The sequence below is a fragment of the Drosophila takahashii genome, chromosome 2R (assembly GCF_030179915.1).
Source record: "Drosophila takahashii strain IR98-3 E-12201 chromosome 2R, DtakHiC1v2, whole genome shotgun sequence".
Taxonomy (NCBI): Eukaryota; Metazoa; Arthropoda; class Insecta; order Diptera; family Drosophilidae; genus Drosophila; species Drosophila takahashii.
This window is the reverse complement of record NC_091679.1, coordinates 37,007,929-37,022,273: the sequence shown is the minus strand read 5'-3', so window position 1 is coordinate 37,022,273 and position 14,345 is coordinate 37,007,929. Positions and strand designations below refer to the sequence as shown.

General features: G+C 42.1%; 1 protein-coding gene across 2 annotated transcripts; it reads left to right on the top strand.

Annotated features, from left to right (window-relative positions):
• The first annotated feature begins 2,371 nt into the window (after positions 1 to 2,371).
• On the top strand, positions 2,372 to 14,173 carry LOC108054385 (uncharacterized). 2 transcript variants are annotated; one of them, XM_017137319.3, is made up of 5 exons: positions 2,372 to 2,930; positions 9,391 to 9,785; positions 11,898 to 12,118; positions 12,586 to 13,169; positions 13,430 to 14,173. In XM_017137319.3, the coding sequence occupies exons 1-5, from the start codon at positions 2,729 to 2,731 to the stop codon at positions 13,753 to 13,755; spliced, it is 1,728 nt and encodes a 575-aa protein (XP_016992808.2). In that variant the 5' UTR covers positions 2,372 to 2,728; the 3' UTR covers positions 13,756 to 14,173. The 2 variants fall into 2 exon arrangements, with proteins under 2 accessions (XP_016992808.2, XP_070069394.1); XM_070213293.1 differs by having other exon boundaries at positions 13,379 to 14,173.
• Positions 14,174 to 14,345: the final 172 nt, after the last annotated feature.

Sequence of the window (14,345 nt, the reverse complement as noted above, 5' to 3'; positions counted from 1 at the left end):
TTAGACAAACAAAGCTCAAGACTTTGCTAACTACGCGAAAATCGTTAAAAGTTCGAGAGATTGCTAGCTAGAAAATTGGGAGTTGTGAAATACATAAGTGTTGTGGGAAAAAGGCAAGCCTATTATCTCAAAACCTTTAAGAACTGTCGCTCTGCTTAAAAAATAACCGATTTATAGAAAATAATAATATAATGTTAATTATTAGTATAAATATCTATGGACATTTTATTAAAATCTAGAATGTATTATTTTAAAAAGAGAGGTTTGAAGTAAAAGTCGAGTAATATGATAGTTAAGACCCATTTCGAAATACAAGAATTATTATTATTATTTAATATAGTAAAGGAAGGAACAGGTATAAGGGTAATATTCGTTTACAATAAATTACAACTAGTGGTTAGTGAGGGTTCAGCTGATCAATTTATTTAAGTATTAAATAAAAACTGTCTGTTTGGACTGATTTTACAATTCGTATGTTTCCGAGATGAAACCAATAGCTAATGATAAAAATAAGTATTGATTTTGCATCCCAATACCAAGAGATCCATGCGTTGTTCCTGAAATCCCTTGACCCAAAACTCGTATCTTGTTGTGCTGATTTTGAAATTTACGGGGATCAACGGGGCTTTAACCTACTTTCCGAGTTGGCTGGCCTTGGGAGCGAGTCCTGTCATCTGGATGGGCTTAAGGTAAACTCCAATTTGGCCCAAACCCACACATGCACAGGGACACACGCCCATGGGGCATGGGGCATGCCATGTGGTATGCATTCATCTCGTTGGTTGAAGATGTATTTCGTGCTCATCCCTTTTGACACATGTTGTTTGAACTGCTTTCGATTTTTTGCCCCAGTCGAACGAATGAACGAGCGAATGGAACGTCTTTTGCTGTAATTTTCGCATTCTGTCTCCCACATCCAATGCGTCTTACTGATTTTTGCGATTGTTTTTCCTCTTTCTTTTTTTGCACACTCTGTTCTGCTCGCATATCGACTTGACTCGTTTCAAAATTGGGTTACAGACCCCTGTTCCCCCCAAAAAACAACTAAAAAAGAGAGTAAAACAACAAGAGGGCCCGCAAAAAATATAGCACACGGCCACAACAACAACAACAACAAAGACTAAGGCAAAAACATGCAAATGCAAAAATCCGTTTGACGCCATAAGCGCCATGAGTCAGAAGAGAGCGGCAGCAGAATTGTTGCACTGATTGCTCATGCCTTATGTTGTTGTTGTTGTTTCTGTTATTGTAGGTGGCAGATGAAGGAGAACCTCTTCCTCCCCCCTCCTCACCGGGCTCCTTCTTCTACTCCTCCTCCTCCTCCTCCTTCACGATTTCTCTTTTGCCTGCTTCCTTGGCTCGTGTCTCTCCGTCTTTAGCGTCTGCCCGCTTTGTTAGTTAAATTGCAGAGTTACAGTTGTTTACGAGCTTTGCACAGGAAGAAAAAAGAGTTGTGGGTCAACATAGCATTTCAATCTTGAGGATCTTTTTTACCAATGATCAAAACATAACCCTAAAAATTATATTAGTTAGTAATGTCTTCAAATTATTTAGAAACTAGAAATATATGCAACTAAATATTAACTTATGTTTCTACAGCTTTAAAATATATATTATTAGCAACAAGTACTTACATCGCATTATCAAATCCCAGTCCCAAATCAAGCACGTGGAATATTAAATCAATCAATTACGGGATTTTTAAATATAACAATAATTGAAAGATTTATACGCTTAAATTTGTCTCTCATGTTTAATTTAGTCAGATTTATATATTCTCTTTTGGAAGGCACATTACACTATATTCTTACTATAATGAAAAAACACTGTAAAATTGAGAGACCCTAAAAAGATTCCACTATTATAATGCTGTCCGAAATAGCAGATGTTTAATTTTCGTTCTGTTTTTTCTCAATAGTAATGGCTGCTTAATCAATAAAAATTTTATGCTTGTGCTTGGGTTTCCCCTGGGAGTATTTGCTTTTTAGAATCTGGGTGATGTTCTTTTAAATGAAAAATTACTCATTCGCCATGTTGATTAAATGCGCTCAAATGTCGAGGTCGTGAAATCATCAAGAAATATTGACTTTTTAATTGATAGTAGTTTGCTAGTACCAAAAAGAGATTGTTTTAAATATTAATTAATTTATAAATATAAATCGGAATCTCCATATACTAAATTCGTTTTAAGATTGTTTATTTTAGTGTAGCTGTTTTGGTTTTGTCACACAAAGAGCGCTTAAGCAAGAGAATGAACATGGCTTTCCGCTCCGGTTTTCTCTCTGCGCCTGGAAGAGATCGCCGGGCTGTGCGGCGGCAGAGGCGTCGACGTAGCCGCTGGCCGCCCCAAGCTGCGCTCAGTCCAATCAGATCGGCCGTCGCAGCAAGTTCGCGAGTTCGAGCAGCGGCGCACAGCGAGAAAAGAAGAGCAGCGTTCCAAGCGTTTTCGGCCCCCAGTCGCTGACGCCGAGGGCGGCGCAGAAAACTTGGCTCCTTTTCCGCAGAAAGGGCGCGCGAGTGGAGATCCGCGACTAACGGATCTCGATCCTAGACGAACTAGTTTTAGATTGCGCAATTCCGAAGCCACAATCGCGAAAAGCAACTGTTTTTAAGTGCGCGCGTCGACGAGTGAAATTCGATAGCAAACGGCAAAGGCAAAGCTCTAAAAAGCCGTTTTAAAACAAAACAAAAAAAAAACACTGACAAAACACAAAAACAACAGAGCAACATGGCGACCACCGCCTGCGTCCGCTGCGCCCAACAGCAACAACAAAACAAACAGCATGAGGCGCATGCGCAGCAGCAGTTGCAGCAGCAGCGACGCAACAGCAACAACAACAGCCCGCGGATTCTGCACATTTATTGCGCGTGGGCGTTGATCACTCTCTTGGCCGCCAGCGCCGCGATGGTCCAAAGTGCAGCAGTCTTTGGTTAGTTGCGAAAATTAAAAAAAATGTATAAATATGTGCCTGGGAAATTTACGATGGGGGAGGTGGAGGATTTTTATCACTGCATTGTGTGCAAACTGTGTGAAGAAAAGAAGAAATGGTGAAAGGGTGGGAGTGAGAGGATTGAAGGATGGGGAGAAACCCGGTAATTGAGTCGGCCCAAGTGCTCGTCGCTCTTATAATTACCGGATTCGAGGAATCGGTGCAAAGTATCGGTGGGTCACAAGATCTGGTCAAAAGAGGTACTTCCCCCACACACAAGTTCAAGACTTGGATTTCACTTCTCGCCGCACAGTCGAACTTCTATAGCTGGGACTTTCCCAAGATGAATTAACGGTAATTTCGAGAAAGTTAATAGGTATATTTGGTAACCCATTGAAGCTGAAATACATTGAAAACGAATTAAACAATTGTCTGCTATTTTTCTACTCTTTATAAGTTAGTTTAGTCCGTAAATGTCTAATATAAAAGTTCTTATTAACTCAATTCAACAGTATTTACATGATCCAACTTAAAAGTTAGAAACTTTTGAAGCTCTTTAAAACCAGAATTTTGGTTACATGAGTATTACAAACTAGTTAGGACCACATAAACAACTAAACCAAGTAAACTTTGTTTATGTGGTTCGAAAGCCTCCCAAACAAGAAGTTAAGCTCAAAGTAGTTTGAGTTCTCGAGTATTGACTGTAGTTAACCACTGCCTTTCTAATCGCTGGCCATTATAGCCTCTTTTTTTAGTCACCCATCCCATATCCGTGGCCATAGAATATACGCATTGTGAACCACTGTCATTTGTTGTGTGTGCTTTTAATTTTATCACCGATTATTTGTGCTGTTTCTGTTTGGAAAACCGGTTGTCGGTTCCCCCACTCACTCGATCTTAACCGCATTTGACCGATCCCGCCGTGCACATGGTTTCGTAAATGATTTGGCTTTAATTTCAGCCGAAAGGCCAATCTCGATTGCTAGTCACCAAAGCCAAAATCCCACTGATAAGCGCGAAGTTTCGTGAATCATTTTCGAAACGGGTGGCTATAAAAAGCGGCTAGAAGCCGTAAATATATCACGCGGAAGTTTAGCGGCATGAAATTGAAAACAAAAAAACAATGTAATGCAAATAAAAGAAAATGCTTTTTTTAGTGAAACTTGAAACAGAAACAGAAAACTGAAAAAACACAAAGCGGAGAACAGAAAATAAGAAAACGCAACCCAACCGCCAGACGACCTCATTGTCATTGAAATACAGTTATGGCCCGAACAAAGAGTCAGATTGGCAAACTTCGCGTCTGGATAGCCTGCGTTGCAACAAGGGGTTAACGTTAATGGTACATAGCATTATCATCAAAGAAAATCCAACGAGGGCCAGCGTTCCAATGACCTCTTAATAAGGAAAGTTTTTGAATCGATACAAAACTAGAATAGATGTTAGCTGTTATTATATGATTTAATGGATCCTTTTTTAATATTTGATGCAATAAAATCAGATATCATATTACATATGATGTATTATTATGATTTCCGATCCTATAATATCAGTTTTCATTACAATCTTGGACAAAGTTAAAAAAAGAAATACAATTTTGTACCTATTGTTGATAGTGCTCAAAAACACGTTCCTTATGCGGTTATTCCACTACATCGTTCGGATCATTCATTAGTACAATTTTTTCTCAGCCCATACGATTTTACGTAGGTGCGAGCAAGATCCGATTTACAGTAGCTCTAATAAATGAGCAAAATTGTACTTTTTAGATTCAATTTTGCTCATACAAAAAAAAATAAAATGGTGGCCTTCGGTTTTTAAAATTTTGCTCATTAATTGCTCATTGCAGCTGACATATATCTGTCTTGCTCGCACCTACGTAAAATCGTATAGGCTGAGAAAAAATTGTTCTAATGAATGAGCCGACCAATGTAGTGGAATAACCGCATTATCAAATATTCCACATAGGTCCCATAAAGTATCAATATTTTTGGCATGTGCTTAGTCGACACGAGTTTCTCCCCTCATCTAAATCGAAATCTAACACCGAATCTTGATCTGGGATAGTGTTTACTCTATCCGAACTTTTTGGCTAGCACAACAAACAGTCGAGTCGAAGAGCGTTATTTATCCAGCCATAAACATTCATATGTATATTTAGCCATAGCCGTGTACATGTTTGCAAACTGGTTTCCAGCTCTGTTTTGCCGTGGCTGTTGCTGAATATCAAGTAGAATTAACATATGTTGCCAGCAGCCATCTGTGGATTGTATGGGACTTGAGACTGGAGATTTGAGATTGGAGAAGTTCACCCCAAGTCTGGTTTTATATGGCTGCTGTGGCCAGAAGCTGCTGGCTATGCGACTCGAAAAGTCATCTGGGTTCAATTAGGTGGCACTGGCACAAACACACCCCTTACAACCCCGCCCACCCGTTTTTCAATTCCAATTCAAACTTTTTTTTTGCGAGCGAGACAGCGATAAAGCATCCAGCAATCGCTTAATTAAAATGCAAATTGTTCATAAAAAAAAATAGCAATAGAAAATAACTGGCATTCTGCTCGAGTAGCAGAGGCAATTTTGGGCGTTTGTGAATTTGTGAGTTTTTTCTCTTCACGTTTTCAATACTGTTTTTCGCTTTTTTCTGCCAAGTACTGAAAATGGGTCTTTGATTTATGTATGCGGCCATTAGAAGCCATGTTCAACTGGCTTCCGCCTCGACTCGCCGCCATTCCGCTGACTGCTTGGCCAGTTAAGCAGCAACAGTTGCCGTTAGGTCTGCTGCCAATGTGTTGCACGCAACAGCAGCAGCAACATCTACAACAGCAACATCTACAGCAGCTGCAGCAACAAATGACCAGTTCCTTGCCTTTCGGGTTGCCTGAATTCTTGTTTATTGTACAATTTATTTATTTTGTCGTTCTTTAGCTGGGCAAACAGACAAATTACAACGACAACAACGATAGTAGCCAAGAGCAGCAGCAGCAACATGATGACACATTCGCTTGACCTATTAGGAAAATTGGCCAACGGGAAATGTAGCGCGCTGTCCAAAGCCATGAAGATGGGATGTGAAAGCGGATGAGGGGCGGTGGAGGGTATGGGGCGGGAAAAGCGGGAGAAGAAAGCTGGAGTGCGGGAAAGCGGGAAAGGTGCAAGGCCAGATAGAGAGGCACAGACAGAGAAAGAGAAAGAGACAGATAAAGAGACAGAGACAGCGACAACGACAGAGAAAGAGAAGAGGGACAAGCACTTAACCCTTGCCATTCTGACTTTGATAGTTGACCCAATTTCAGCAGTTTCACAAATAAAACTAAAGCAAATGGAATGATGAGCGACGATAGCAGAACATCTAATGCTCTATTTAATGGGAAAAGCTCCATTACCTAATTTTTTAAATGGTTTATTTAGCGAATTAGCAGTGTCAAAAGAAAACAGTGATTCTAAATAGCAATGGATGTTATAAAAATATTATAAAAGCTTTAAAACGCAATCACGAGCTATACATTTTCTTTAAAATGTATTAATAGTTAATTTTCAATACTTTTTAATAATACAATTAACTGAGAAAAAAGATAAAATAATATGTGATCTGTTCTAATATTTTAATTATCGATATTCGAACTAACTTAAATTTAATCCTATTGATTCTTATCATATAAAAGCGTTTTTTTCATAAATCTTTCATAGGGAGCATAGGAAAAATGCAATCCTTTCACTTGACTTACAGATAACTTATCGATTCCGTAATTCGATTGTGAGACTTAACAAGTTCGACGAGGGGTTTATGGGTTTGTGGATTCCCCCCTGCTGAGAAGAGTATAACAAACTGCACTTGCAGACTGTTTTTGTTTGTTTCTGTTTGTGCGTCGAGTGGCGCTTACTCCACGTATATGTGTGTGTACTTGCCGTTTGTGTGCGCGAGTGTTGTGTAATTTTTAACAACAACTTTTTTTTCGAGTGTCTCTCCATCGTGCGCTTTTACTGTTTTCCACACCGCCCCGCCCTTTTTCCACCCCTCTTTCCGCAGGCAGCCGGGCGTAATTATGACGAGTGAGCGGAGCAGAGCAGCATCCAGCATCCCAACATCCCAGCATCCACATCCACAGCCAGCTTCCATCCATCCAGCATGCAACACGCGTCCGCATCGCGTGGCAGCCACAGAATTTATTATGCCCAGTCGCCACTCGAGAAGCAGAACTCAAAAACTCAACACAAAAAATGAAAACCCTCTAACCGCTTGACAATCTCTGCACGAGCAGTTGCAGTTTGCTCTTGGCCAAGTTCCGTTTTTGTCTAAATCTGAATCTGAACCTGAATCTAAAGCCGAATCCCCGAGTCCAAACAACAACTCAAAACTGGCCCACTCGACATAGGGGGACTGTATATAGGCACTATAACTTGTGGATCGGCATTGACTACGCATTTTAATGTGCCCTTTTCAAATTCAAGTGGCTGCTGCTGCTTGACCTACACACAGATACGCACGCACACCAAAAGCCAGAGATACGCATCGCGAGATATTGGCAGATAAGTAGGAGAGCACTGAGAGAATTCAAGGTACTTCTTAAGGAGATAACTTGTTCTACTTTACTAAAAATTAACATTCAAAATCTTAAAAGATTAAATTGATTTCTCAAGATATATTCAAGCAAAAATCTTGAAAAATATACAAAAAAACATTCTAGAAGTTTATCTGATCCCATTTTTCTCAGTGCTCAACAGTTGACTGTAAATTGTTTTCCATGTTTGTCTGTGAGTTTGCTGGCTGGTTGGTTTGTTTGTTAGCTGTTTGTCTTGCTATTTATCTGTGTAATCGTGTCTCTTAACCTGACCTTGCCCAAAACGAAAATGCTGTGCTGGAGCCATTGGGCTGTGGCTGTGTACAAGTTCAAAGCTGCTTTTGGCTAGCACCTTAGCTTATCTGGGATTGGACTTTCCCCGGGAAAGCGTACAGCTTTCCCCCCCAAAAAAAACAGCAATATCACTCTGTTCTGCTCTGAAAACGAAGACAAATTATTAACGGCATATTTAGAAAAAAAATTGGGTGGAACTGCTGCTAGCTGGCCCTTTCTTTCTTGCCCGCTTGGCTGGCTGCCCGAATTGTAAATCGTAAACCCATTTCCCGATGAACTCCCCGCATAAACATTAACCCGAAACAGAAGCAAGTTAACTTGTGGATTCATGTGTTTATTTGGCTGCCAGTGCTTGTGCGCTTTTAACCCAATTAGCAATGACGCCGGGACTTTAGAGCCCCCTCTCAGTTGGCCCTCAAATGGGCCTTAATCATTACTTAACTGTATGGAATTCATTGTATTACAGTGCTAATGGCTTTTCATTCTGTAACAATTGCGACTAATTGAAGATATTGTATGCCAAACTGAATGAGTGTCATTTGCTCGCTCGGCTTTCCCTAGATTCAGAACAACATGTGAATCGATTACTCAAATCTACCCATAATTGGCGTATAAAACTGATGAAAGCCTGTCATTAAAGCGGCTGTAATGGGTGCATTTGCCGAAATGATGATTGAAACTCCAGCACGTGTGGCTGGCTCGAACCCCCAGGCTATTAATGTCAAGTTCGAAATGGGAATTAGCTGCTGAATTGCACTGCTACTCGTACTCATACTCGTACTCACACTCATAGTACTCACTTGGGCGCACGGAGCAAATGCAAATTGTTTAATAAAATGTTTAATAGTTCGCCAAAGCTGTGTGGCAATTGCACAGCGGAAAAAAGAGCGAGGGCGGCTGCAAAAACACAAACAATGAGTCGGTTGCAACACAGAAACAGCTCGGGTAATAATATAATAATGGTATAAGTATACCCGTACTATGTGGTGCAGTCAGTGACCCAGAAGTATACGAGCACAATGCAAAAGTAGTTTTCCTACACAGCCGCAATGCCATAAGATGTTTGCCCGTGTATTTGTATTTTATTAATTGAAGTACTTAATAGTGCTTGTGCGAATCTTTAACCTTTGGCGGCGCAAAGTTCGGGATCGAGTGCAAAATAATTGAACGGAGGAGCTCCCTCGCCTACTCTCGTGTTTAGGTAAACGTAGTCATTCAATTATCGCCGCATCCATTAATTGAATTTTCGAACTGTGTTTGGTTTGGTTTCATCACCGAAACTGGAGTCCCATCCATTTCCATTTCCCTCTGCCAATTCACACAAAATTCGTATTCCTATTTTTAGCGTTGTCACACCGCAGCTTTTTTATTTATATGTTTATTTGTCTTTATTTTCGTCAAGCTGTGAGTTATTTATTGATTGACAACTCGCGGATTTCGTCTGCATGCGATGCGTTTAGTTGGTATGATGGATTCCGCATACAAATGGCCACAAATCGGCGACCATCCATCGGTTTGATGTAGAAATTAACAGACCAATGTAAATTTGGACTCAAGGCATCTGTGCTCCACTAATAATATTCGATATCAAACTCTCCATTTCAGGTGATCTGCTGTCCCATCCAACTTTCAAGCCGCTCTGCAGTGCCCAGCACGAGCACTTCATCGAGAGCGATGGCAAAGAATCTAGTCTCATCATCGAACTGAAGCCGGGTTCCTATGGGGCGGAGCACGCCTCCTGCGCCCGCATCCTGAGTGCCCCGCCCAACTATGGCTTCATAGTGCGCCTCATCCTGCCAAAGCTGCCGCACGGCCAGCCCCTGGATGTGGCCACCACCAGGAGTCCCTCGGCCACGAACATCATGGCCGCATCAGCCGGTGCTAACAACACCTCCAAGCTCCGACGAACGGCCAAGTCCGGCGGAATCATGGAATCCCCGGCACTCCTCAACTCCACGAAGGCTTCCCGGGTGATGGGACGCACCTGCCCTCTGAACATTGTAAGTGAACTCACCTTAACCCCCATTTCAGGCGACAAGGTTGCCTCTGATTGATCACACTTGGGAAAACTAGGAGAAGGTCTAGAATACGGGGGTAGTAAAAATATATCAGTAGTTTCAAGTTTTATAGGTAGATTTTTGTTAGATCGCGTTGGAAATATATCTACTAAGAACATATATAAACCAAGTTCCTCCTCGAACTACAAAGACTTAATATATTTTGGAGGTAAATTAAATTAATTGCTCTGATTTCAATTCCATGATTCGTTTTAGTTTTATTTTTTTTCAATCAATCCCTTAATTCTTTTGGGTACTTTAAAGCCTAGTTGCGTCAAAAAGCCTTTTCTGTTTGCATTGCCACTAAGTCACATCTTAAATCTAGCAATTGATTCTCTTTACATTATAAAGTGTCTTTCCAAGTGTACTTGTTTTTCGCTGATTAGTGCGAGGTTGCCATTTTCTGCACCTTCCGCTCGAATTATTTGCCAGTTTCTTTGATCCCATTCATCTTTACGTTAAAATATACCACTTGACTGCGCATGCGCAGCGTTCGAGTGTGAGAATCGGATCGAAAAGTTCAAACAGCTGAGTTCAAGAACACACTGCCAGTAGTTTTCCACATCTCAGGATTCTCCTAAACCCAAAAAAAAACAGACAAATGAAATCAGAATTTTGTTATGACTTCATCTGATACCTGTCTGTTTATAATTTATACCGCGAGAAATATTAAATAACACATAAGTGTTTTCCGAAATTGCTGCCAAGTCCCATTGTCAAATAGATTAAATTTGCAGGCTGCACTGCAAATGTTCTCATAAGCGAACTTATCGTTCTCGATTGACATTGTTACTTTTTTGTGGCTTTCCGATGCGACAGTTTGACATCTGAAATTGTCTCCAATTACCGGCAGGTCTCATGCGAGGCGAAACGTAATTCGTCAGCTGATCGTTGACATTGGCAAAGGTGTTCTCGATTAAATAAGAAACTTTCCATTTGGCCTTTGACATTGAACTCCAGCTGGGCGTGTTTCACTTTCTGCGGGCCCAAAAACTGAAACTCCGCGTCAAAGCCAGAAAAGCGTTGGTATTTGCATAAGCGCGCGAATTTCGACCATTTTGCTGGGCCTTTTTTTTTATTTTTCTTTTTGGTATTTGAAACACGTTTGTAGCATTTGGCCAGGGAAGCAACAGAAACAGCAACCGCAGTCCCACAGCAACACTTTCGGTTAGTGAGGCGACGCGTCGCCATAAATCCGTCGACTTGAACCGACTGACTGACAGTTGGCGTCGCCATAAAAGCGAACTATGCTACTGAAAACTGAAAACCAATGGGTTGGGGACGCTATCTCGAGGGAGTGTATCCACATATCCACATTTGCATGCCCACCAGAATAGAGGAGGTTCTTTGTTCCGTCACCGTTTCGGTGAGAAGTGCAAATTGATGCGTCGCATAATTATAGACCAGAATCGTAATCGTCTTCCTAATGAGTTGACTAGAAAAATGTTGTAAGTATCACGATGCAGGCAGTGTGTTTATTTTTTTTATCACTTGAGAACTGGTTTAACCGTTGTCGATGGGGACACTCCCTGGCTAATTGTTGTTTACTACGAGTGTGCACTTACAATGGGGACTACCAGTTATTGAACCTGAGCGGACAAAGCTGGCTGAACCCGTATCCATTGCTTTTTTTCTTCTATATATCATCTGCACGTGAAACAGCTCCGAATTAATGGATTTATTTTTATAAAACCAACGATTCTCAGGCAACGCGTAGTTCTCGTTTCTGGCGTGGCTTTCGCAGCTTTTTGTTTCGTATTTTTTCAGCGTAAATATTTAATTTTGCATTATGTGTGTTTGCATTCGCAGTTTTGATCGTTGATTTTTGATCGTTTTGTTGAACTTGGCCATTCGCGTCACGTAAACGAGGAGTGGGCGTGGTCGAGGGGGAGGGTGATGGTGTTGTGGAGGTGGAGAATTCAAACGATTAGCATTTCGATCGTGTAAACTGTTTGCTCGCACGTTTCCCTGGCAAATATTCAGTACGCACTTAGGCCACGCTTTTAGCCAGCCCCCCATAATTAAAAGGTTCTATTTGCCTTCACCCCCAAACAGTTTAGCTCTTTGGACCCGCACACGGCCCAGTGGCGAGTGGATCCCTGCCAGTTGGAGGACACCGCCTCGGAGATGGAGGATCCGGTGAGGCTCTTCCACGGTCGCGTCAAGATCGTCTGGGAGCACGGTCAGCACACGCTGCGCTCCAAGCTGATGGTCACGGTCCTCGGGAAGGGCGAGCAGTGCAAGGATGGCAGCAAGCACCAGTGCCTGAAGATTGGGTAAGTTTGATAAATCCTGAAATCTTAGAAAATTTTATTTTTGTGATACACAAAATATTTACTTAATTTCCACGGCTTAAACTGGTGTTACTTAAACTACAATACCGTTTTCAAGCAGCCTTTAAGATAAGAATTTTCAAAAACGAATTAAATTAATGTTACTAATTTTTCAAATCTATATTTTATTTTTATGTACTTTGTACCTATGTTCTACATAAGTCAAACATTTTAAATATTAAACTTTTTAAAATGTTATATTTTTTACAGCCTGAAAGTAGGCAATAAGTAAAGTGAAAAGAGTTTCCGAAAAATCTTTTGAATTGTGAACCACAAAATCACATTATCAATTAAGCAAAATCTTTACTATCATTCAGATTATAATTGCTTTATTATTTATTATTTATTTGTATTATTTATTAGCTACCTTGACCAGATCGTCTTATATTAATGGTCTAATTTCCTTCTAGCGATGAGCCCATTCTGTGCATCTCCAAGGAGCTGACCTGCGACGGGATCCGCCACTGTCCGTACAGCAACGAGTACGACAGCGATGAGGACTACGAGCTGTGCTCGAAGCAGCATCGCCCGGGATTCGGACACCTGTCCACCGGCCTGGAGTCGGATCTCTTCGAGCAGTTCGCCCTGGAAGTGTTCCGCAACCTGTTTGCCCACGACGCCCCGACGGCACCCGAGGATTTGCCGCGGAACAGTAGTGATGGCGCCGAAGGTTTGGGCTTGGATAACTCGACGGCCACCTCGACGACCACGCTGCGAAAAGTGCACACCAAAGACATGAAGAAGCCGGGCGATGGGTCACCCAATTCCATTGGGCCGAGCCTGGCCACCGAGGGGGAGGAGCAGCAGCAGCAGAAGCCGGAAAACGATACGGCTGAAATGGGAGCGGGAACTGGAGGCGGTGGCAGCGGATTCACGCGACGGAACTCGACGCGCTCTGGCCTCCACTCGGACCTATCGAAGTACGGGCCGTGGGGCTACCTGATGCTCGGCATGCTCCTGTGCGGCGGAGCCCTGCTCATCTGCGGCCTCTGGGGTACGTTAAATTGCACCATAGTCTAGTCCCAAGTAAGGCACTGTCATTTATCCGAGTTTCCCCGTTATTGTTGTTTGTTCTTCTCTCACCGCACATCGTGATACAAACCGATTCGCGACTCACCATGCTGTGCTATGACCGTGTCTAACTTTTCTGCAACTTTCTTGTACTAAATCCCACTAAAACCTATTCCCCCTCCCCTTCCACAGTTCTGTGTTGTCGCTTGAGCTCTCACATTGAATCCATACGTTCCCTTGCAGCCTCCGCCTCGCAGCATGCGGTCAACAACGAGCGAGAGGCGGCGCTGGCCGCCGCCAATGGAGGAGGAGGAGGTGGTGGCCCGGACCACCTGGGCGCCAGTTCGCCGCCGAACTACGAGGAGCTGGATCCCCCGCCGGCCTACTCGGTGCTCTTTCCCAACCAAAAGGCCGCCAGCAGCACCACACTGAACCTAGATGCTGCGGCAGCCAGTACAAGTACGGCGGCAACACCCAGCAGCGATGCCCAGCAGCAACATCCCGCCCAGCAGCAGCAGCAACAGCAACAGCAGCAGCAGCAACATCAACCAGAACAGCCAACGAACTAGCTCGTAAGCCTGACAAGAAGGTGTCGCACCTGGAAAACACATAGATCTTAAGGTCCCAACATCTCTCCGACTGACTCTGATGCAATTAGCTTAAAACCAATTTAGTGATAGCTTTAAGTGTGACTCTATGTTAAATGTTTGACTATATACGCTAACGATTAATGAACTAATGAATAACCAGACCCCAGCCGTCCTGTCAACGCCGCTGTCGCCTTTGGCAGACAGCCAGGCGGACCCAATTAGCTTCCGATAATTGAAAATGTAATAATAATGATGATTGTAAAAAAATGGAAATGAAACTGCAGCTGCAGCTGAATTAACTGACGAATCGACTAACTTTTGTAATTCTGTTAATTTAAACTTTAATGTGATATAAATTTAAAAATGAAAAATGAATAAAAAGCAAAGTGTTTAAGTAGTTTCTGTGAAGGGTGTACTTGGGAAATACTTAATTTACCGACCGAGACCAAAAAAAATAATAGTTGAGGAAAATAAAAATAGGTAAAATATTGCATCTAAAATCCATAATAAATATATTTCAAAGGTATATATTTTTTCTCAGTGTTTTTCCGGGACAGCAGTCTGATTGC